This window comes from Fistularia commersonii, chromosome 28 (genome assembly GCF_037954325.1).
Source record: "Fistularia commersonii isolate RoL2024-O1a breed Wild chromosome 28, RoL_Fcom_v1.0, whole genome shotgun sequence".
Lineage (NCBI taxonomy): Eukaryota > Metazoa > Chordata > Actinopteri > Syngnathiformes > Fistulariidae > Fistularia > Fistularia commersonii.
The window spans coordinates 10,742,580-10,766,070 of record NC_141311.1 but is presented as its reverse complement, the minus strand read 5'-3'; the positions used below and the strand labels follow the sequence as shown (position 1 = coordinate 10,766,070).

Below are 23,491 nucleotides of genomic sequence, written 5' to 3'. Positions count from 1 at the left end.
TTTAGAGTGTAGCCGCACTTTAGAACTATGAAGCTACAGCGCAGCGGTCTCTCAACCCGGAAGTACAAAGTTTTCGCTTTACGTTAAAGGTGTTAAACATGCAAAATGCTGCCACTCAACGGGCTGGAAGGACAACCAGCGCCAATTCCTCAAAATAAACAGAAAAGGTTACATGGATGTCAAATGTGGAAGCTACCAAACAAGTTTGCCAAAAATAGTTATTTAGCAAAACCATCGAGAAGAAAAAATTCATAACTACATTGTCACCAAAACATGGACATGTGTGTGTGTGTGTGTGTGTGTGTGTGTGTGTGTGTGTATTTTTTTTTCTTTTTTCTTTTTTTATTGAACATAAATAGTATAAACAAATATACATATGTACAAACAAACATGGCAAGGGAGAAACGAAGTCAATGAATCAACCGGGGATGAGGAAGCAGAGGACATAAGGACATTCGTTCTGTATGTAATCACTTAACTGTACAAGTTAACGCTATTAAAGGTTTGTGAGAAATGTTTAATGCTCGAAGAAAAAGATAATAAAGAAAAACCGATAAATAAATAGGTAAATTAAAAAAAAACAAAAATAAATTGCAAGGGGAATATAATATGTATTTAACTTGATGGTTCACAAGGAATCTCAGGCATCAAACTGAATATTTTTTGGTTTTTGGATTTTCCCATGAGTTTTTAGGATTTTTTGTATCATTCAAAATCGTTTATAAAGAACGTAAAGTTGGGAGAACACTTTTGTATTCTGTGTGTGTGTATGTATGTGTGTGTGTTTCCTATGACAAAAGTCTGACTGGTTAAAAAAACGGATTAAAGCGTCTGGTTAATTAAGAATTCTGCATATTTATATCCTACTATGGGGCTCAATAGCTAAAAGAAAATGCTAGCTTCCAATGAATGATTTTTTTGTGGAATGATCTCCCCATCTCTAGTATCCATCATAAAAGTAAGGCTGCCTTCCATACTTAAATGCCTACAAGAGAAAAGCAAGATATTAAGTCCTTAATCGTAATGTCCCAGACTTTAACAAAATACAAATGTATCTTGAAGGAAAGTGTATCGAAAGGTTGTTAGTTTATTTAATAAACGTAAAATATTGTATAAATATGTATAAAATATTTCAGAATCTTGGTGATAAGAACATCAAATTTTATCCTTAAACTAAAAGAATTGTGACTTTAAAGGTAAAACATTGGAATAAAGTCCCAAATAGTTTATTCATAAGTTGGTCAAACCTTCTTTTATAGCTGAGGTCCAAATGCAAACCTCTTTGTATCCTTTTGAAAAAAACATTATTTTGCCCTTACCTAATTAGAATTCAAGTATTCATTTGTTCACTTCCTTGTAGTTTCCTGTACCTGCACCTCCTGTCATCAGTCTGACACGCTCCCAAACTTTGCAGGTGACACCACCTTGACTGGAGTCATCTCTGGATAGGTATTGATCATCTGGTAATGTGGTGCAGTGAGGAAAAACTTGAATCACAATGCTCCAAAGACAGTGATGATTCTGAACTTCAGGAGGAGCTCAGCCACACCCACCCTCTTCACCATGTGTGGTTCCCCAGTCACTCCTTTGGAGACATGCAACTTCCTCAAAACCATCATAACCCATTATTTTTTGATCAGGAGGAACATCTTCTACCTGATCAAAGAAAGCACAGCAGAGAATCTACTTCCTGTGACAGCTAGAGATATTCAACCTGCTTACGACACTGATGGTACACATTTTTTGGTCCCACCCATCCTGGAAACAAAGTGTTTAAGCCTCTACCCTCTGAGAATAGGCTGAAGTCCATAAAGACAAAAACATCATAGTTTATTTCTGTCAGCAACTGTCCTCATCAAAAAGGTCCTAATATGCATCACGTATAGATAACTCTCAGTCACACATTTGTTTTGCAAATACATTTTTTTACTGACTTGTAAATATGTGACTATTTGAGTGTTGTCGTTTATTTCCTCCCAACCTTTATTTATATACTTGATATTATGTCTAATGTTGTGGACCAACAGACCAAAGAAAATCCCCTCTAACTCATTTTGGCAATAAAACTGCTTCTTTTCCAAATGCATACATTTTCCCCCTCATGTCAGATAATCTGCAAAGATATTTGCATGATGTAATTTATTGTAATTGAAAATATAGGGCTTTCACACATACCATCAACATTTTAAATAGTATGAATTGATTTGATTGAATCAAATTAACATATAATTACCATGTACAATGTACATGTTGTAATTAATGTTTGCAGATCATTATTTTACTTTATTTCCAAATTGCCAAAATATTTTTTTTTCTGATTCTTTCTTGCTTTTTGTGTTTGTTCTTACTCATTTTGCCGGGTATTGATACAGCTACATCAACACTGCCTTCTTCTGTGGTTTGTTGTTTAACACAGTATCTGGGTTTTTAGCCATCACTACTTGGTCAATCTAAATGTGGAATCCTAACAATACCTCAGCTCAATCATTCTCAGTCACTTGTCTTCCATTCTGACCTTGAGACTCCCAGCCCATAGATGGTGCAAATGGTCCCGAATATATTGTGTGCCACTGGATTATTGTGTTCTATGTGCCCTTTTCCTGCTTACATCAGGTGCTGAACTGGCTTAGGGACCTCTTTGTAAAGTCTGCACTTGGGTTCTATGCTTGAGGTAGACCTCAGCCATTAATAACTGTGCATCAAGTGTCTCTTCTTGTGCTGCAATAATCATTGTTTCTGTGCTGCCTTTTAGTAGATGACATGCATTGGCAGTTATTTTCATCGTGGCTCATATTCCTCCTCTAAACGATCAGATTTCTCCAACCCGATATATATTATACAAGCAGCAAACATGTACCAGTTTTCTTCCTTTGCTCCGCTTAGTTTACTGTCTTCGGGTAAAGTTAGGACCTTCATTAAAGTGCTTCCATACATTGAGCGGCGCTTCTTAGCCTTGCTATGTGTGACCTGTTTTCGCCTTTAGTCAACAGATTAAATATGTTTGTTCCCTCTGACACTTTTCAGCAATACAGCCTCAGGGGGCACCTGCCAGTCTCTCCTTGAGCCAGTCTCAGGGGGGCATGGGCCAGTGTCTCCATGAGCTGATCCCAGGCCCAAATAAATGCAGAGGTTTGCGTCACGAAGGGCATCAAGTGTAAAACTTGCGCCTGAGCTAAATATGCAAATCAAACCTATGCAAATCTCGTAGCGGATCGGTCGAGGCCCAGGTTGACACCGCCATTGGTGCCAATAACCTACAGGGTACCAGTGGAATACCTACTATTATTTATTATTGTTATGTTTTACTTGAAACTCTGGCACAACAATTTCCTTCAGGATAAATAAAGTTGTTCGTATTCTTATTCTTATTCTTATTCTTATTCTTATTCTTATTCTTATTCTTATTCTTATTCTTATTCTTATTCTTATTCTTATTCTTATTCTTATTCTTAATTGGGCTACCATGGGTCGAAGGAGGGGGAAGGCGTGTTCGGAAGCAGAGAGTGAAGAGGAAAGGTAAATGTCCGGGACTGAGGGTAGGGACTTTGACAGGAAAAGGTAGAGTTGGTCGAGATAATGCAGAGAAGGAAGGTGGATATACTGTATGTCCAGGAGACCAGGTGGAACAGTAGTAAAGTTAGAAGCTTAGGAGCAAGTTTTAAATTGTACTATCATGGTACTAACAGGCGGAGAAATAGAATAGGTGTTATCTTGAAAGGGGAGTTTATGAGGAATGTTCTGGAGGGGAAAAGAATGTTGGATAGACTTATGAGTTTCAAATTGTAAAGTAAAGGTGTGATGCTGTTGTTCGTGGCTATGCCCCACAGGTGGGATTTGAGTTGGAGGAGGAGAACTTCTAGAATGAGTTAGATGAAGTGATGCAGAATATCCCCAGAGATGAGAGAGAGGTAATTGGTGCAGATTTCAATGGGCATGTTGGTGCAGGCAATAGAGGGGATGAAAAAGTGATGGGCAGATTTGGTAGACAGGATAGGAATGCAGAAGAACATATTGTGGTAGACTTTGCAAAAAGGATGGAAATGGCTGTTGTGAACATATTTTCCAGAAAAGACAGGAACATAGTGTAATTTATAAGAGCAGAGGTAGGAGCACGCAGGTAGACTACATCTTGTATAGACAAGGTCATCTGAAAGAGATCAGTGACTGCAAAGTAGTTGTAGATGAGAGTGTAGCCAGACAGCATAGGATGTTGGGTTGTGGGAGGACTCTGGTGACAAGGAAGATCAAGAGGACAAAGGCAGAGCTGAGGACAAAGTGGTGGAAGCTGAAAAGGGAGGAGTGTTGCATGGTTTTTAGGAAGGAGTTGAGAAAGGCTGTGGGTGGTCAGGGTGAGCTTCCAGATAACTGGACAGCTACAGCTGATGTGATCAGGGAAACAGGTAGGGGAGTACTTGGTGTGTTGTCTGGAGGGAAAGTAGATAAGGAGACTTGGTGGTGTAATGAGGAGGTGAAGGAGTATATATAGAGAAAGTGGTTAGCAAAGAAGTGGGATACTGAGGGGACTGAAGAGAACAGACAGGAGTACAGGGAGATACAGCATAAGGTAAAGATAGAGGTAGCAAAGACAAAACAAAAGCCGCACGATGACAGAGGCAGCGATAGTTTTTTGGCTAGATTACTCAACGGGATCTTAGAGCGTGAGAAGATGCCTGAGGAACGGAGAAGAAGTGTGATGGTGCCCATTTTTAAGAATATGGGGGTTATGCAGAATTGTGGCAACTATAGAGGGATAAGATAAGATAAGATAAGATAAACTTTATTGATCCCCATTGGGGAAATAATATTGTCACAGCAGCACAACAGTTATAGTGTCAAAAATAAATATGAAGGTAAGTATAAATAGAAAGAGAGAAAATAGCAGACATCCACAAATAAATAGACAGAAGGGAAAACAACGACAGTAACATCAGGGATAAGAATGGACAACATAATGGAACAGCAAGGGTGAAAAATAAACAACCAAAAATAAACGAAAATATAAATAGAGTTACAATAGCAATGACAAGAATAAAATAAATAAACAAAAATAGGCAGGATGCGTGGGGGTTGGGACCAGCAAAGATAAAAAAGACAGCAGAGTTAGGGCCTGACATGTGAATGGGTGAGGAAGTGTGGTTGTGGTAGCACAAAAAAGTTCAGTTTCCACCTCAGCCTCCTTCTGGACAGCCCTGAGGGTCTGGTGTTCCTTAGCCATGAAGGCTCTCTTCTTCCTGCTAAGAAGGCCCTTGACGTTCTTGTTTGTGGTTTGTGGCTTGTGGTTATTGAGACAACTGACCTTTTCTTGATGGCACTATATTGTCCTTGAAGAATTTGATGTAGTCTGTTATGCAACGGGAAAGGCCCTCGATGTCGTCACCGAAGTCCTTTTCAAAAAGACTCCAGTCATTGACATCGAAGCACTCCAGCAATGCCTTCTCTGTGGCTTCGGACCAGATCTTCACAGACTTGGTGCACCATCGGCGTGTAGGCAGTGTGCAGGAGTATCAGGTTATGGTCTGAGTTGCCCAGAGGGGGGTGAGGGGAAGAGTTGTATGCATCCCTCACTTTGGCATACAGGAGGTCCAGGGTTTTAGGTGGGGAGAACGGGAGTGAGGGATATGTGGTTGAAGTCCCTGCTGATCAGGATGAGAGCGCTGGGGTGGCGCGTCTGCAGGTCTGCGATCGTCGAGCGGACATCACCGACGCTGAATGCGTCCACAGACGCAGGAACATAGACGAGCACCCAGATGGAGTGTGAAAACTCATGTGGGAGGTAGTAGGGGCAAAGTCTACCCGCCATGAACTCCACATAAGGGGTGAATACAGAGACCTTAATGGTGATATGAACTCTTCTTGCCGTTCTGCCTCCTCCGGTCCGCATGTATCAGCGTGAAGCCAGACAGATCTATGGCGCCGTCCGGTATGTTCACCTGTAGCCAGTCCTCCAATTCGTCAGATTTGTTGGCGAGCGGCGTCACATTCCCCACCAAGGTGGTTGCTCCGCCATAGCTCCTCTGGGATGTGCACAGCGGGGGGTCTGGCTCCTTTTCTCGCTTGGAGAAGGTCCTCCCGGGTCTATTTTATAATCCTCCTTAATTTTGGTAGGGAGAACACTGTGGCAAACAACACAGTGCACTGGAGAAATGGTATATAGTCGCACCCGCAAAAGAAGAGTGGACAGGTAAATAAATATGTCAAGAAAGTAAAGAGATAGAGGTAAAGGTAGTGGGAGCTGCTGCGATAAGCTACCATCTTTCAACGTCATATTAAAAAAATTAAGTTGAGGAGCAATGCGATGACGTAATGAGAAAGAGTAGTGGAAACTAGACTGAGAACAGGTTTCAGCATGTGTGAGCAGTAATATGGCCTCATGCCTAGAAAGAGTCCTACAGATGCAGTATTTGCTTTGAGAATGCAAAGAAGGTCAAAGGGAGCCGCATTGCGCGTTTGTAGACTGAGAAAAAGCATACAACAGGGTGCCGAGAGTGAAACTCTGGAATTGTATGAGGAAGTCTGGAGTGCTAGAGAAGTATGTTAGACTGGTGCAGGACATGTATGCGAGCTGTGAGATAGTGGTGAGGTGTGCTGTAGGGGTAGCAGAGAAGTTGAAGGTGGAGGTGGGGCTTCATCAGGGATCAGCGCTGAGCCCCTTCTTGTTTGCAGTGGTGATGGACAAGCTGACAGATGAGGTTGGACAGGAATCTCCATGGGCCATGATGTTTGCAGATGACATTGTGATCTTTAGTGAGAGCAGAAAACAGGTAGAGGAATATCTTGAGAGATGGAGGTATGCTCTGGAAAGGAGAAAATGAAAGTTAGTCACAGCAAGATATGTGTGTGAATGACAGAAACCCGTGTGGCACTGTGAGGGTACAGGGAGTGGAGATCAAGATGTTGGAGGATTGCAAGTATTTAGGGTCAACAGTTCAGAGCAACAGAGGGTGTGGAAAAGAGGTATTGGAACGGGTGGAGAAAAGTGTCAGGGCTACTATGCAAGAGATGACAGGAGAGGTGTATAAGACAGTGGTGAGACCAGCGATGCTGTATGGTCTAGAAACAGTGCCAATGACAAAAAGACAGGAGGCAGAACTAGAGGTTGCAGAGAAGAAGATGTTGAGGTTCTCTTTGGGAGTGACCAGGATGGATAGGATCAGGAATGAGTCTATCTTGAGGAACAGCACATGTTAGATGTTTTTTTGGAGAGAAGGTCAGAGAAGCCAGACTAAGACGGTTCGGTCAGTTACAGAGGAGGGATAGTGAATACATTGGTAGACCGACGCTGGAATTGGAGCTACCAGGCAGAAGGTCTCGAGGAAGACCAAAGAGAAGATTTATGGATGTAGTGAGAGAGGATATGAAGCAGTGGCGACCCCTGAAGGGAAAAGCCGAAAGGTTAAGAAGAAGACTCAGACCCTTTCAGCAAACTTTTCAGCTCCTGCCTTCATCTATAGACAAGAGAAACAAGCATAAATAAAACTAGGATGACATCACGCAAAAATATATAACTAAACAAGTAAACAAATACAGCCTTTATAGTAAACAATGAAAATATTTTAAATCTTTTTAATTTAATTCGGTCAATACAATTTTTCACATTGCTGAGTGTGAAACAGTATTTTGTATTTTTACACTTTTTATTTTATTTGATTAAAACAAACAAACAAAAAAAACAAACAAACTTGGAGTTCTAGATTACAAAAGTGACTATACTTACGCGATTCTCAGTTCAACACAATAAATTGTTACACGGTTGTTTTCCGCGAGGAACCAATGTTCTGCCTGTTGTTACATCAAAAAATGTCCCCCCGATGGTGAAGCGGCGGTGCTTTCAGCAGCCCGCCGACGGAGCTCAGAGTATCCCTGGGTTGGCACTGCGGGTTTTGACAGTCGCATTGAAATTGAACCAACAATAATCACAAATGCTGACGGTGGGCTGATCACTTAGTTCTTCACAGACGCCAAGACCCGAATTGCCTCGTAGCCCAACTACTTAATGCCAGCAACTACTAGCCAGTTAAGCTAGCAGTTGGGGTTATGTTAGCCCGGTAGCTTATGCTAGCTAGTTAGTCTATTTTTAGTGGACTTGTGTGCCACCGTCAGGAACGTCGTCTGGTGATCTTTATCCACACCTCCGCCAGAGAGCTTTTTGTATATCATATGAGCACGCAACGCTAGTTTTCTGTTCCAAAATGTCCACTATTTCACTGGATAAAGAACTACAGGAGCGACTAAGAGAGGCGTCTGCTATCGGGGACATTGACGAAGTGCGGGCGCTGGTGGAGAGCGGAGTAAACGTCAACTCTCAAAATGAAATAAATGGATGGTAAGTACTGGGGCGGAATGTAATAATAACATATCAGTTCAGCACCGAAATGGGATATTTTTCTTGGATTGGTTGTATCAAAATGACACTTGTTGAAAGAAGCCATTGGCAAAGTAAGAGGGGTTAAATTTGTTGAGGGTTTCTCTTTAGAGGCAAAGTGTTGTTTATTCACACACTATCCAAATCCTTTCAGTTAGCGAAGGCTTTAGAAATGTACTTACACGCCTTTGACGATGGAATGAGAAAAATGTGGAAAGTCCAGTGGTGAAACCGAATTTTAATATAGCTAACTGAACAAATGAAACGCAAAAAAATCAGCACACCATACCAGCAACTTTTACAGAATTTGAAGATGTGTCAAATAGATCGAAGCTTATTGTCTGTGGTGAAATATTTTGATAAATCTGCTACATTTATTCAAATATAAATGCAGTAGAGGACATTACATATGCAGTCACATCATTCACTTTAGCTAACAAACTTAAATATGTAGTTTTTTGAACATGCAGAATCAAAATAATTTTCCAAGTGATCATAATGGCATAGAGCTTTGTGAATTTAAAGTTCTTTGTAAATCAGCATTTGTGTGGTCTTTTTGTTAATTTGAGTGCACTCTTAATCTTACCAGGACATGCCTGCACTGGGCCTGCAAGAGGAACCATAAGCACGTAGTGGCCTACTTACTGAGTTGTGGGGCTGACAAAGAAATCCTCACTGCTAAGGATGAGTTGGCATCACAACTCACATCCAAAGCAGAGATCAAGCGACTGTTAGGAGGTAAAAAACAGACTTCTCACTCATTTTCTTATAATTTTGGACATATTGATCTGACATATTAGATGAGTAGCAACATCTGATCATGATTAAATAGATTTGACATGCTGGTTGTTGTCTTGTTAATGAAAAGAGTCAAAACTATTACTAACATGTTCATTTTTATGCTGTTATGAATCCAGTTGAGGTCGAGGAAGTTTCTGAAGTCAAGGAGCCTGAGATGCCAATCATTCCCAACTACTTGTCTAACCCACCCTTCATGTACTCAAAGCTGGATAACAAGTCAGAGCTCCTCTTGGCTCAGCACCTCGCACAGAACGGCTCTGGAGAACACACAGACAATTCGGGCAGAATTTCAGCGCCCCTCTCTCCAACCAACGAGTGTCAGAAGTCACAGAGCTTCATCACTGATGGCCCAGCTGCTTCTTCAAACACAATCGCTCACAATCAAGACCTGCCCGGGGAATTAATTTCTGTGGCTGAACAAAATGGTGTGTTACCGAGCCCAGTCACATCCCACAATCACACTGTTGTTAACTGTACAGTGCCTATAGATCTGTCAGTGGAGCCTCATCTCATCAACCATTCAGACTACCCTCATGCAGTGGCACACAATGGAACAATATGCTCGCCTCCGTCTGCCTCACCCACCCCAAACTTGGCCTGCAGCACTGGGAGTCAGGTCCAGGCCCCAATGGCCAGTGCCAACCCAACCATGAGCAGGCAGCAGTCTGTCCCACAGCAGCTAAGCTATGGGCAGGGCGGTGGGCCTTTGCCAGCCTTCCAACCCTTCTTCTTCACTAGCACCTTCCCTGTCAATGTACAAGGTGAGGAAAAAAAGCAAGTGATGATTCTATCTAAATGTTTGTCAGCACATTGACCATGGGATGTGGCGTGCTTGCCAAAATCACAGCATGAACTTTGGTGAAACAATCTAATTTACTGCTGAGTCAATGAGAAGTAAATTATTTATCTCGTAGTTATGATTTGTCTCTTTTCTGTGTTTTCATTGATCCGAACAGATACTTTAAGAGCTGAAGTTTTAAAGGTGGCACAATCTTTACTGTCAAGGACTTCTAAGTTGCTTAAATGCCATAACAAGCTGAGGATGTCACTCCTGTTACCTTAGCACTAAACTGCAGTTGGAAAATGCCAATTTTTTTTTTTCTGAGAAACGTGTCAAAACATGTTTTTTAACTGTCATGTCAGTTTCCATTACTCTTCATTACTCTGGTCTTCCTCTGTAGAGTTGGTATTGAAAGTACGTATCCAGAACCCTAATGCACGTGAGAATGACTTCATTGAGGTTGAGCTGGACCGCCAGGAGCTCACCTACCGCTCCCTCCTGAGGGTCTGTTGTCGTGAATTAGACATCAGCGCTGAGCATGTGGAGAAGATACGCAAGCTGCCAAACACCATGTTAAGAAAGGTATGGAACAGCAGTGTCATATATGCAGTCTTACTTTCAAACTACCCAGGTAACTTGTAACAGATGTAAAATTCCCTAAGCGAAAAAATTCTAAAAGCCTTTGTTTGTAGCCTTTGTTTGTCTTTCGTATTCCTAAATGTGTCTCTTTCTTTTTTTTTTTTTTTTTTTTTTTTTGAGCTTTCCCGATACTTTAAATAGTAAAGAAATTCAGTAAAGAATGATTTGTCTTTCTTTTTGTTTAGTCAATTTACATATGGACATTTGAACAAGATACACTTCAAAAAAGGAGGAGACTTTTTTTATTGCTATGAGTTTAAATGTTTTATCCAGCACTGCGTAAAATGAAGTATCTGATTATTGGTTTGATGACCTGCTAATCGAATGTCATTTTCCCGTCATCTCCAGGACAAAGATGTTGCTCGACTGCAGGACTTCCAGGAGCTTGAGGTTGTGCTAGAGAAAGCAGAGGGCCTTTCCCTTTTCTCCGGGACTGGGAGCCTAACAGACAGACCCTGCTACAACATGAAGGCCTCGCGCCTCACCTACTAGAGCCGCCACTGAGCCTGAGGTCTCCTTGCTTATAATGGGCTTCACTAGCTACCCTTAAGCAACAGTTCATAGTTGCCTGGCCAGGTCCCTTGTTAAGCTTTGTTCGGCTTTGGTGTTTCAACAATTTCCTCTGCAGAATTTGTTTTTTCAAGTTCTGCAACTATTGTCCTCTTTTGGCTCTCTTGCCGCTTTAGTGTACCCAACTAGTTCTAAGAGATTACTGATGCATGGTGTCCTGGATTATGTGAGAAAGTATGTGGGCCCCTCTCTTATCTCTTTACCCCCCCACCCCCACCCCGCACACACACACACACACACATACACACATACACATGCACTCTGTGCTAAGGCTCTAGTGGGACAACAGGCTGGTGGGGGCGACTTTGGAGGCCTGGGACTTTGGCTTGTCTTCCGAATGGACAATACATGATGGGGTTTTTACAATAGCCTTACACAGACATGTCCACAGACAGATCAAGAGTAGAGAACAAAGTGAAGGATTTGCATAACTCTTACCGATAAGTTCATCGTCGCGCAACATATAAAAAGCAAGCTCAAGCACAGCAGACGTGTCATTGAAACTATGAGCGTTCTTGCATATTTCCAGCTGGATTACAGAGTTCCACACAGTCTGTCGGCAAAAACCTTAGTGTCTTTCCAGGAGAGGCACCATGAAGTACATGTCAAACTGAGGATAAAGGTGTTATTTTTACTAATAGTACTTTGACTTGCAAATCACAGACTTAATTGGACAGCGGTGGACACATTTGTGCAGGTGCAATGATTAACTTACATGTTCACTGTGGAAAAAGGAAAATGTTTAGTTCATATACGTCACTCTTCCGCGTAAATCAATTTCTATCATAACGATAGATTCGAAGACTTGAAGCAGGACTTTTCTGTCATTCCAATAAATTACCACCACTGCTTTACAGTCTGGCGTTTAGATTTGTCAGTAAAACAGTGAAGTGTTAATTTCTACCCTTGACAAACTACATGATGCTATATCTTGCTTAAGAACATTTTGCGTTTCAGTAAAGGCTTTGTATGAAGTCTCTTGGCAATTTATAAAACAGCACGCACTGCACCCTCATTTGAAAAGAAACATGTTGTTACTTTATCAGTTATTTCAATCAAACTCATTCTAATTTAGCCTGTCAAGATTCAAACTAGAGTTAAACTTCGCTGAAGTTTAGTGTTTTACTGTTACAGTAAGGAAAGCAAATCATGAAGAGAAAATAAGAACTGAGATGTTTATCTGTATGTCACACACATTTGTATTCCATCTAATTGGGTGTTTACGCCAGTCCTGTACTAATGATTTTTCTGTTTTCTATTTTGTAGCTTTATAACAAATATTATACATTGCTGCATTGAAAAGATGACTTGTGACATTAATAGAAAAATAAATAGTTGTGAAAGAATTTAGGGTGGAAATGCTAATGCTGCTTTCATTAACACATCTTTTAATTCTAAATGCTGAGTGTCATTAGTTTAGTTAGGTGGATGCTACACGTCCTACAATCAAAGAGTTTCTTACCAGTGGTAACTGTTTACTGTTCAGATGTATACCTGAAGCTCTTACTGTATTTGTATTGTTTTAACTATATATTTTTTATTAATTTGTATAGTTTTTTTTAAACCAGGTAGGCCTGTTGATTTTGTGTCAAATTTCTATTATTATGGAAAGTTCAACAGTGAGACAGAAATATGTTATTGTTGGAGGCATGTGCAATGTGGAATGAAGATTGTTTTTTTTTTTCATGAACAAGAGAAGAAGGGACGACCAAGAGTGCTTATTTTGTTTAAAACTATTGTGTTAAACGCTTTATCATTTGACGTGTACCACACGTTTGAGGTAGAAGCTTGGTTGAGAAAGTTGGGATTATGTGGATCAGGACAACTCCCTCCCCCTGATTTCTGCCCCGGCGAGTGAGAGTAGCATGTTTGAAATGGGTTTTTATGGAATACTGGATTCAGTGGCAAGAAGACAACATATTTGTTGGATTACTTACTGTTCTAGAAAAAGCAGAATACAGTCTAACTTAACCTATGCATCCAGAGTCTGATATTTTTATATACAGTATGTCTTGTGTACTTGTAGAAATACTCTTCAGCACTGTTATAACTTGTTTTGTTCTGTTTTTCTGGAGACCTTTATCTGTTATTTGATAAAGCATGGTGACCTGCTGGATCTGATCCTTCCTTTTTCAACCTGGTTTGCCTTTTTTCTGAAAACTTTCACGGATGATTTCTTCAACTGTAACATTATACTTTAAATTCAGAAATAGGAGCTATTTACATCAACGATGTTACTGATGTTTTCGTTTTACCAGGTTTGAACATGAATTGAAAGGTCAGTAAAAGCCACTAGAGGGAGCAGAAGAGTCGTGAATAAGTAATGAGTTTCTCCTCCCCACCGCTTTTTTAAAATTAATAAATTAAGTTAATGAAAAAATATTTTTTCTATATTTTTTGTTAATACATTATACACTCACATCATCATACATGAAATTATTTCCTCCTTCTCATACTACTTTCCCTGCCTAATACTACTACGTAAATTAGACACATCCAAATAATAAAATTAAGCAAACTCTCATAATGATGCATTATGATAAACAAATCTACCCAAAAGTGTAAACAAGGTTATTCTATCAAAATCCTGTGAAGTGAAATTGCTAGACACCATCATACCTCAGTCTCCTGTGGCATACATGGTAGAGATGCCTGGACGGCTTGTTTTACTATGAAAACCTTAGATAGGAGAAGTTCTGTTTCTGAACAAACAGGAAATGGGTTTTTAATTTGACTCAAAGGAAATGTCAGATTAATGCTGTTACATATTAGCAGAAACAAATAGCTTCTTTCCAAAGTTCAGTCATGTGTTATATCGCTTCATCTTTTTATCTTTGACGTAAGTGGCGCTGAAGATATATATATACTGCTCAAAAAAATAAAGGGAACACTTGAACAACACAATGTAACTCCTAGTCAATCACACTTCTGTGAAATCATAGTGTCCACTCAGGAAGCAACACAGATTCATTTTGACTTGTTTTAAGGACATTACATCAAAGTTGGATCAGCCTGGTGTGTGTTTTTACACTTTAATTTTGAGTGTGATTCCTAATCCAGACCTCCATGGGTTGATACAATTGATTTCCATTGATCATTTTTGTGTGATTTTGTTGTCAGCACATTCAACTGTGCAAAGAGCAAAGTATTTCATAAGAATATTTCATTCATTTAGATGTAGGATGTGTTTTTTAAGTGTTCCCTTTATTTTTTGGAGCAGTATATATATATACAAACACATATATGTATACTGTATATATAAATGAATTTATTCATTTATCTTCAAGAACATGAAAGGGACAAGCGACTGACTTTTCCATTGGCAGATTGGACTGAACCACCTCAGAGTTGTGTTGCTGTTAAAAAGTTGTTAATGCAATGCATTGATATGGAAAAACTAATCACTGATAAAGATTTTTTAGACAATAAGCTAATTGCGACTCTAAAGTCTGGTTTAAGTTTTTTTAGCAGCAGTATGCTGTCTATAAAAGGCAGTAGTAAAGCCACTGTCAACTTGCTACTATAGCACATAACACAACTTTGAAACTTGAAGTTAATTAGTTCATGGACATGTAAACTGTGCTTTTGTTATGTAATATAGAATTAAATGTTTTTTTTATTGACATTCTTTGCAACTTGTCATTAGTTACATGAAATAAGGAGGTGAGCCAGTCTTTGCTCATGGGCTTTGAGTTTAAGCCAGGCTTTATTAGATGGGCACTGGCAGTTTTATGAAAAGCTGTAATATTTATCTACATTTAAGAATATTCAAGATACTGCCAGAGAAGATTTTTTTCATCACTTTTTTTGTATGAAAAGGTATGCACAGTATACATAGATCTATCGATTATGTCCCTCGACTAACCAGGCCTTCTTTGGCTGATTTCTGCATCTGTTTCTAAAATGTCTTAAAAAAAACAGAAAAGACAGTCATGTCAAATTTTCAAGTATTGTGTTGTTGAAATATGTACTGAATGCTCATTACTTGTTGTTTTGTCTATCTGGTTTCACTGTGGACAGTGAAGCAAGACTATTATTGTACAAGGAAACACATTTCCTGACTGTACACATGACAATAAACCCTTGGAATATTAACAAATCTACATATAAACTTACCGCATTTGGTACAGACGGCCACCAAATTTCAGAAGCAATAACAGCATCCCTAACCACTGATTAGATACAATTTTAACAGTATTAAATGTTCTTTGAAAAAAACATTACTAGATCAATTCCTTATTGTAAACATCTGCTCGAATGTCCATTCACTTTTGACCCGTTTTAACACAGCAAGGTAATGCTCTACATTCTCTTATGAACTGAATTAAATAAAAGAGCTTTAGTGTTGATCTCAAGAAAGCTTGTTATGTTCCCTTCCTGATTTAAAGAACATAAACAACATCTACGTCTTGGCCACACTGGCATGCTTGTATATCCGTGAATCCTTAACCTCTTCAAGGAAAATGAATACAATAGTGTCCATGGGGAGAGCAGATGTTCTGACAATGCACAAATATTGCATAATCTGAGAAGAACGGTGCTTAGAAAGTTAAATGTGTATGTGCGTGCACATGTAGCCCGTGCATGGGCACTTGAGTACATGTGCGTTCAAGTGAACAGATAAAGACAGACATATATGGTTACCAGGATACATTTAATTGGTTACCCATGAATCTGCACATGAATGTCTGCGTGTCTGTCTGCCGGTATGTTGTGTGGTGTGTCTAGACGAGGCCTGAGGGATCAGCTTAGGGCCCCGCTGTGGCTGGACGTGTCTCTCTCCTTTGTTCCAGAGTGAGACACTCATAATGAGCTTAGTATAAACAGTCATAACACCGCCATTGTTTTAAACTTGCTCCGCCAGCTTGCAAGGCCTCAGTTGTGAGCGAGAGGAACTGCGATCCCGCAGGTTCAAGTACAACTAAGAGCATTTCAGAAATGGAGGCGGAAGGGGACGTTCGTTACAGGTACTTGCCGAGGTTGATGTGCTTGGACTATGGCCCTTGGTTACATTTGTGCCTGACACGACCAGGCATAATTCTCAACGCCAATATACAGAGCTACAATGACATGCATGGTACTGTAAAGCAACTGTGCGATTCATGGTATTTGCACGGTTGAGGTATTTTATCCAATGGAAGGATTTGTCGTTTAATAATGCAGCGGAGTGATCGGCTTGCTGAGCAAATCCAATGGATATCGTGGGGTCTTATCCATTTTTCGGAAGCAAAGTTTTTCCGGGAAGGATAGAAATTATGGAATAAACGATGGATAAAAGTAATAGATGTGGTGGTCTGCTGTGGCCCACCACCCCACAAATCAGTGTTTTGGCACTACTGAGACAGATTTGGTCATACGTTGCCTCCTCACTTCACTGCCATCGTCTGAAAGGCGTAAAAATTAATATAAACCATTTCAGGTCATCTGTTGATGGAAAGCGCAACTGGGCCACAAAGGTAATGAAATATATTGAAATAAAGAACAATCCCATGAAACACTGAGACGTTTTAATTTCGTAAAACTTTATCTCTTGCGATATTTTTTAAAAATACAACACGAGGACTTTTTTTTTTTTTTTTTTATGGGCAATATACCCGCAAGCTAAAAAAAAAACGGTATTATTATTATTATTGAAAGTGATGTGATCCCAATGTGGCAAGTCGCTGAACATCATGATTTGGAGAATAAACATGATCCAGAGGCTTTACACTGACACCTTCACCAAAAATGTTCAATATCACGAGCTTTAATGGAGACGTCATGCGGGTGCAGTAAGATGGCAAGGGGTGTATGGAGAGGGTCAAAGTCAAGGTCTATTTGCAGACAATATACGCGCTAAAGCCAGAATCAGAGTGGCCCAGCAGGGAGCTCGAGTGGCTTTATTCAATATGTGACATCAACTGTAGCCCCAGTGACGGCTGTGCTGGGAATGTAGGGTCTTTAGGGGTGAAAGTTAAGGGTTGAGGGCCTGAAAGCTTGAGGGGGGTGAGTAGACACACCCCAAAAACAACTTTGCATGAATATGAATGACTGAGTCTTATGTTTTATCTTTGGTTGAAGTAAGTTGAACCGGCTAAATATTTGGTCTCTTTATCTGAAAACTGTACAAATGTTCCCCTCGAATGTCCGTCTGCATAAATGAGTCTGGATATTACCTGTGTGTGTGAATGGTTCTTTGTGTGGGTGTGTTTTCAGACCAGCAGACCAGACTAAGACTGCAGGGTTTGGCCTGGAGAGCATTGGGCCTCTTTGGGCTCAGCAGGGTTTCTGCTTGGGAAACACACACACACACACACACACACACTCAAACATGAAGGACAGAAAAATGTTGCTCCCTTCAAATCTTCACTTATGTATAAAAAGATAAGAATAACAATTCTTATGTTTCATATTCATATGTTTTCTGCCGTGATAGACAGTTTTGTGATTTTTGTGAGTGTCCAAAGCAAAGCAGACTGCAAGTTTTGTTTTGCAACCTCCAGCCCCCTTTTCTGCAACTTCCTGGAATTGGCTTTTGTGGTATAAAACAGTGTGATATCAAGCTGTTTGTACTTCTAACTTCTTCCGTGTCAATATTGTAAAAGTGTGCCTGAGCAGCCTTGAGACAACTCGATTTTTGACTGGAATCGATTGGTTTACGATTAGATGCGCCGAAAAGCTCGGTTGACATCTAAGAAATTGAGAAAGTGACACTTGCTGACATGTCATCCCCCTGTCATTTTGCAGGAACTGATTTCTATGAAAATGTCACAAGTAATATACCATACGCTGAACACTAGGACACAGACCTGAATGTAGGGGTGAGTATTGGCACCACCGTCTGGCATATTACCATTTTCCCCTGTGGAAGGTTTGGTTTTGACTTCCTGAGGTATGTAGCTTTAACGCAGAGAGAAATAAAGAAGTAGAAATGGACTGATAAACATGTTCATCCAATAACTCATGGGACATCAGACGGTGGACAAAACAAATTCTCTGAATTTGATTTAAGACATAAAATTGGCCCCTGCTCTGTATATTACCCTTTAAGAATTCAATGTAAACATTGGTGGCATTTTTAAATGAGGTAAAAGAGATATGTAATTGAAATAAACACCATATGGGCTTTCTTTTGTATCTATATTTGATATATATATCTCAAATCACTTTTTATTTTTTTAAATCATGAGTTGTTATTTTAGCTCACAGAAATCACAAAAAAGTTAGATTAATATACACTTGTTTTTCCCTGGGTTCTCGGATGATATGATACCAAATAAACAAGGGGTTACTTTATGCCACACGTGACCAGGACTTCATTTCATACAAATATCTTTCCCACAAATAATCCAATCGAGATGGCAAAAATACAACGCGGGCTGTCCTCAGCGGTATATGTTTGTTTTTTTTTAATTGCCGATATTATGCGCTTAATCCAGACGGATTTTTCCTATTATTGTTGAATAATCCCGGTCTCTATGCAAGCGAAGGGTTAAGGCGGCCAGCTGCATTACGCACAGGTGTCTCGCCAGTCCTCCAGAGAAACAGCGCCGGCAAACTGTTGGGGAAGTTCCTTAATTAAGTTGATCATAACTGTAACTCAGCTGGGATTTGCTGTCCGGCCAGACGGAGGACTGTCATTGATGTAGTTTGATCTTCCGTGGGTTTTCCACGCAGCAGCTCGGATCCGCCGAACGTGCGGCGAGATCTCCCTCGCTTCGAGTCAGCTTCGGACACGCTCCTATTCGCGCTATTTTATTATTATTTTTCTATTTTTGGATTGAAAACTAAGTTACTCACAACCCTCCCCGGACTTTAGATTCGCTTTTTTCCTTTTTTTTTTTTTTTTAGATTTTTGATTGTTTTGAAATATCACGTCGGATTCGCACTTTTAAGTGTTCTTCCAAGATTTTCCGTTTCCGTTCTGTTACGCGCGACATGTGGTGGATGCTGTTTCCACGATGGATTTGGTTTCTCCTGGGACATTGTTACGCTTTAGTCCTTTACATGGCCACTTGTCGTGTGAGGGCGATGCCCATGTCCGTGGCAAAGGTGGTGTACTCTCACGCAGGTCTGTGCCCGAATGACTTAAACCCCAACCTGTGGGTGGATGCTATGAGCACCTGCATTCGGGAGTGTGAATCTGACCAGGTGGGTTCTTGACTGGCTTATTTTTTATCAATGGTATTTTATTTTTATTTTTTCCATTTCAAATGTGTAGGCGATAGCACCCGGATACCTATGTTTATACAACAAAAATCTTATGCTGTTGCCTAGATGATTAAATTGATTATATAATCATTGATTTTTTTTTACATTACATTACATTGCATTTGGCAGATGCTTTTATCCAAAGCGACTTACAATAGAGGACATATTTTTTCCTGTCATGGTTATGGTGTATTTGATGCTTAGAAATATATTATCATTTCCTCTGAGTACATCGGGATTTGAAAACATCTGCAAATAATTACATCTAAGCTAATATCATTCCAGTTATATTCGCAATATGTCTGACAATGGAATCATACTCTAAGGAATAGTTTGACCAAAAACCGTTTTCCTAGTGTGTGTACTTTTTTTAATTTTTTGCAAAGTATGTTGATGTTTGGTACAAGATTTTTGTCCTTTTTTTTTTTTTTCGTAGGACTGCGAGACTTTTGAGAAATGCTGTCCTAATGTATGTGGAAATAAGAGCTGTGTTGCTGCTCGCTACATCGACATCAAGGGCAACAAGGGCCCCATTGGAATGCCAAAGGGCGCCACATGCGACAAGTTCATGTGCACTCAGCAAGGGTCTGAGTGTGACATCTGGGACGGCCAGCCGGTTTGTAAGTGCCGAGATCGCTGCGAGAGAGAACCCCACTTTACGTGCGCATCTGACGGCATGACCTATTATAACAAGTGCTACATGGATGCAGAGGCCTGTTCCAAGGGTACCTCTATTTCTGAGGTCACCTGCAGGTAACATGTTAAGTATTTTAGATCGTTACTATTTGTTTTTTGAAGAAATGAGGTGAAGTTTATTTTAACTTAATCTATCATATGTGAAGGGTGTCACGTCGTCCGGCTCTGATGAACTCTTTTCTTCTTCGACCCTCCTACAGGTACCACCTGACCTGGCCAAACACCAGTCCAATCCCCATGGAGACGACTCTGCATCCCACCACCGCCCTTCAGACCACCCTCCCAGCAGACATCCAGTCTCCCATCATACACAACGGCCCCACCCAACAGGCTGTTTTCGTGGGTGAGACCGCTAGCTTCTTGTGTGAGGTGTCTGGTAAGCCACATCCAGAAATCACCTGGGAGAAGCAGCTCAAGGGCAAAGACAACAACATAATGCGACCCAATCACGTTAGAGGGAACGTCGTGGTCACTAACATCGGCCAGCTGGTCATATATAACGCACAACTTCAGGATGCTGGCATCTATACATGCACAGCCAAAAATATCGGGGGGATCGTATCGTCCCACTTTCCCCTGGTAGTAATCAGAAGAGAACCAAAAGGTAAGGATGTCGAGGGAAATAGCACTAACCTGCCCTTCCCGGCTGCAGAGTGCCTAAAGAGTCCAGACACAGATGACTGCGGCGAGGAGAGCATCAGCTGGTATTACGAATCCAACAGGAACAATTGTTTCACCTTCACCTACAGCCAGTGCAATAAGAACCAAAACCATTTCGACACCTACGACGCCTGCATGCTGTCATGCGGGGGAGAGCTGGCGGCTCCCTGTAGCCTCCCGAGCCTCCAGGGCCCCTGCAAGGCCTACGAACCTCGATGGGCTTATAGCAGCGGTCTCAAGAAGTGCCAGTCGTTCGTCTACGGAGGCTGCGGTGGAAATGAGAACAACTTCGAATCCAAAGAGGCCTGCGAAGAGATGTGCCCTTTCCCGAAGAACCACAACTGCAAGATATGCAAACCTCGAGGCAAGATGGTGAACAGCTTCTGCAAAAGTGACTTTGTGATCCTCGGGAGAGTGACGGAGCTGACAGAGGAGCAGGAGTCTGGGCACGCTTTGGTGACCGTTGAGGAGATACTTAAAGACGAGAAGATGGGTCTGAAGTTCTTTGGCAAAGAACCCTTGGAGGTAACACTTTTGAACATGGACTGGAACTGCCCATGCCCAAACATTACTGTTGCCGAGGGACAGCTCATTATCATGGGAGAGGTTCACAACGGAATGGCCGTCCTCCAACCAGACAGCTTTGTCGGCTCCTCCAGCACCCGTAGAGTCAGGAAGTTACGTGAGATTGTACACAAGAAAACTTGTAACTTCCTCAAAGATTTTTCCTCGACCTAGTAGAGTCTAGTCTCGTATTCACTGAAAGGTTATATTCGAGCACCAGTGACCTCACACGTCTGAATGACAGCCATTCAATATGATGTCATCCCAGAAAAAGCTTACAATCATGTTCATTAAGCTTTCGTCGATTAGTCGTACATACATCTTATTTCCAAGCTCAAAATGATGGTTAAAAAAAAGAATAAATCATAGACTTTATCCTTATGTCAACAAGGCAAAGAGAATATTAATTGCTACATTCAGTATCCTGTCAGTTTAATTGTTTTTAATGACGAACGTCTTTTCAAATGCTATCTTGTCTACACTAATATTCTTTTAGCATTATTTCATATGTTACTGTTTGTTGTTTTTGGCTTTAGGTTTTCACGGGGAGTCCCTAAGTAGCATTCTGTAACATCTGTCCTGAGCACCTTGCTCACAGTAATACAATGTGAAGCCTCAGTTTATCTACCAGAATCAAATAAGCTCCTCGGTTCCATTTTTGTGGAATCAGTTTTGATACATTTTAATTTACAATACAGAATATGTATGTAAACATCTGTGCTCTATATTTATTTTTACTACTATTTCATATAGACTATGACCATGTATCTGTGTAAATCTAACTACATAGACAACATATATGTATGTTATCTATGACATCTTAGTGTTATTAATGTTTTTTTGTTGAACCTGATGGTATATGAACATGAATAAAGCTGATTTTGAAAATAGGACAGACTTCTGCATTTTGTGATTTTTGTTCCCGACGCTTCCCGATTATCATGCGGGTAGTGAATGTGCCGTTCTGTGTTTGACATCTCTCCGTCCGCGTCCCCCTCCCTCTACTCTTATTTTGCGCGTGCACACACATACACCCGCGCACACTCACATACACACTCACAACGAGGCCTTGTCTGGCATTAAAATCTGAAGCAGGTCACATTCCAGCCCAGCTGTGGTGGCCTGCAGAGCTGTGTGTTGTGTTGTGTCTGGGTCTGGGGCCCTTGCATAGCGCACACCCCACCGGCCATCCATTGGCCTTGTGCGGCCCCTTTCATGTGGAAGAGGCCAGGGTGAAGGGGAAGGAGGAGGAGATGGATGTGGGCTGATTCTTTTTCACTTGCTCAAATGGCTGCATTTGTGTTAAGAGCAAACAGAATAGAGGGGAATGGAAGGGGGGAGGAAATAGGCACGAAAGGATAGACACCCTGCATTGAAGACAAATGTTAGGGCATAGTTTTTAGGACAAATTTGTTAGGTGCAAGTCAACAGCGCTAAGAGGACATGCAGGAAATAAACGGTAAGCAGCCCACTAGCGACTTAATGCCAACCCCCACCGATCCTTCTCAACCCTCTTCCTTGACCTGTCTGCCCACACAGACCATCACGGGCCGGGTCTCCAGCGATGACCTTTGACCGTGCTAATGAAAAAGAGACCACCATGGAAAAAAAAAAAAAAAAACACTTTCATTAGAAATGTTGACAAGAGCTAAGTGACTGGTTAAGCGGCTAACTTTAATACCAAGTTCACTTGGAGACCACCAGCCTGCCAGGCAGCCTGCGAGACAGAGCGGAGGAATAAGTCAGTGAGTTACATGTAAGGCCGTTGACAATTCCCTCAGTGACGCAGACTCACCAAAATGGTCTACTTTCTTAAAAAAACAAGAAAACAAACTTTATATGTCCCATCATATATTTGATGCAAGATATAATGGCGTTTGTAAAATATACAAATCGAATAGATTAAGACATACCTCGATAAAATGAAGCCCACAACCATTCTTTCTTCTTTTTTTTAAGCTGTGATACATTTTGAAATTCAAATAATGCATTTGTTCCACTTATTAACATTTTATGTATCATTTGTGGTACATAAAAACAGGCGTAGCATGCAGGTGCTCCGTTGCTCTGGGTTAATGTGTGTGCACAGCGGGGGAAACTCAAAACACACATTTACGCACACATGCTGATGAATCTCCTTCGGTTATTACAGGCCATAAACATAATCAAACTTTTCCCATTACAGGATTATCAGTGAATAGCACGTTCCTATGTGCTGTGACATTTTG

The 23,491-nt window shown here is 40.8% G+C and overlaps 2 protein-coding genes across 3 annotated transcripts; both read left to right on the top strand.

The window, feature by feature from the left end:
- Positions 1–7,810: 7,810 nt before the first annotated feature.
- Positions 7,811–13,274, top strand: ankrd40 (ankyrin repeat domain 40). Its single transcript, XM_086176056.1, has 5 exons — positions 7,811–8,323; positions 8,952–9,100; positions 9,280–9,924; positions 10,345–10,526; positions 10,932–13,274. Exons 1-5 carry the CDS (start codon positions 8,190–8,192, stop codon positions 11,073–11,075), a joined length of 1,254 nt encoding a protein of 417 aa, XP_086032182.1. The 5' UTR covers positions 7,811–8,189; the 3' UTR covers positions 11,076–13,274.
- A 2,723-nt stretch (positions 13,275–15,997) lies between these two features.
- On the top strand, positions 15,998–22,153 carry LOC147217579 (WAP, Kazal, immunoglobulin, Kunitz and NTR domain-containing protein 2-like). Of its 2 annotated transcripts, XM_086175732.1 has the most exons (4): positions 15,998–16,120; positions 17,880–19,283; positions 19,780–20,096; positions 20,240–22,153. In XM_086175732.1, exons 2-4 carry the CDS (start codon positions 19,071–19,073, stop codon positions 21,435–21,437), a joined length of 1,728 nt encoding a protein of 575 aa, XP_086031858.1. In that variant the 5' UTR covers positions 15,998–16,120; positions 17,880–19,070; the 3' UTR covers positions 21,438–22,153. The 2 variants fall into 2 exon arrangements, with proteins under 2 accessions (XP_086031858.1, XP_086031859.1); XM_086175733.1 differs by lacking the exon at positions 15,998–16,120 and having other exon boundaries at positions 17,683–19,283.
- Positions 22,154–23,491: the final 1,338 nt, after the last annotated feature.

Bases quoted from the DNA above. Each gene is read 5' to 3' on its own strand.
- ankrd40 (XM_086176056.1), top strand. From the start codon at position 8,190: ATGTCCACTATTTCACTGGATAAAGAACTACAGGAGCGACTAAGAGAG. The intron at 9,101-9,279 runs GTAAAAAACAGA...TTATGAATCCAG, and splicing joins GATCAAGCGACTGTTAGGAG to TTGAGGTCGAGGAAGTTTCT. The intron at 10,527-10,931 runs GTATGGAACAGC...CGTCATCTCCAG, and splicing joins CAAACACCATGTTAAGAAAG to GACAAAGATGTTGCTCGACT.
- LOC147217579 (XM_086175732.1), top strand. From the start codon at position 19,071: ATGTGGTGGATGCTGTTTCCACGATGGATTTGGTTTCTCCTGGGACAT. The intron at 19,284-19,779 runs GTGGGTTCTTGA...TTTTTTTCGTAG, and splicing joins GGGAGTGTGAATCTGACCAG to GACTGCGAGACTTTTGAGAA. The intron at 20,097-20,239 runs GTAACATGTTAA...ACCCTCCTACAG, and splicing joins ATTTCTGAGGTCACCTGCAG to GTACCACCTGACCTGGCCAA.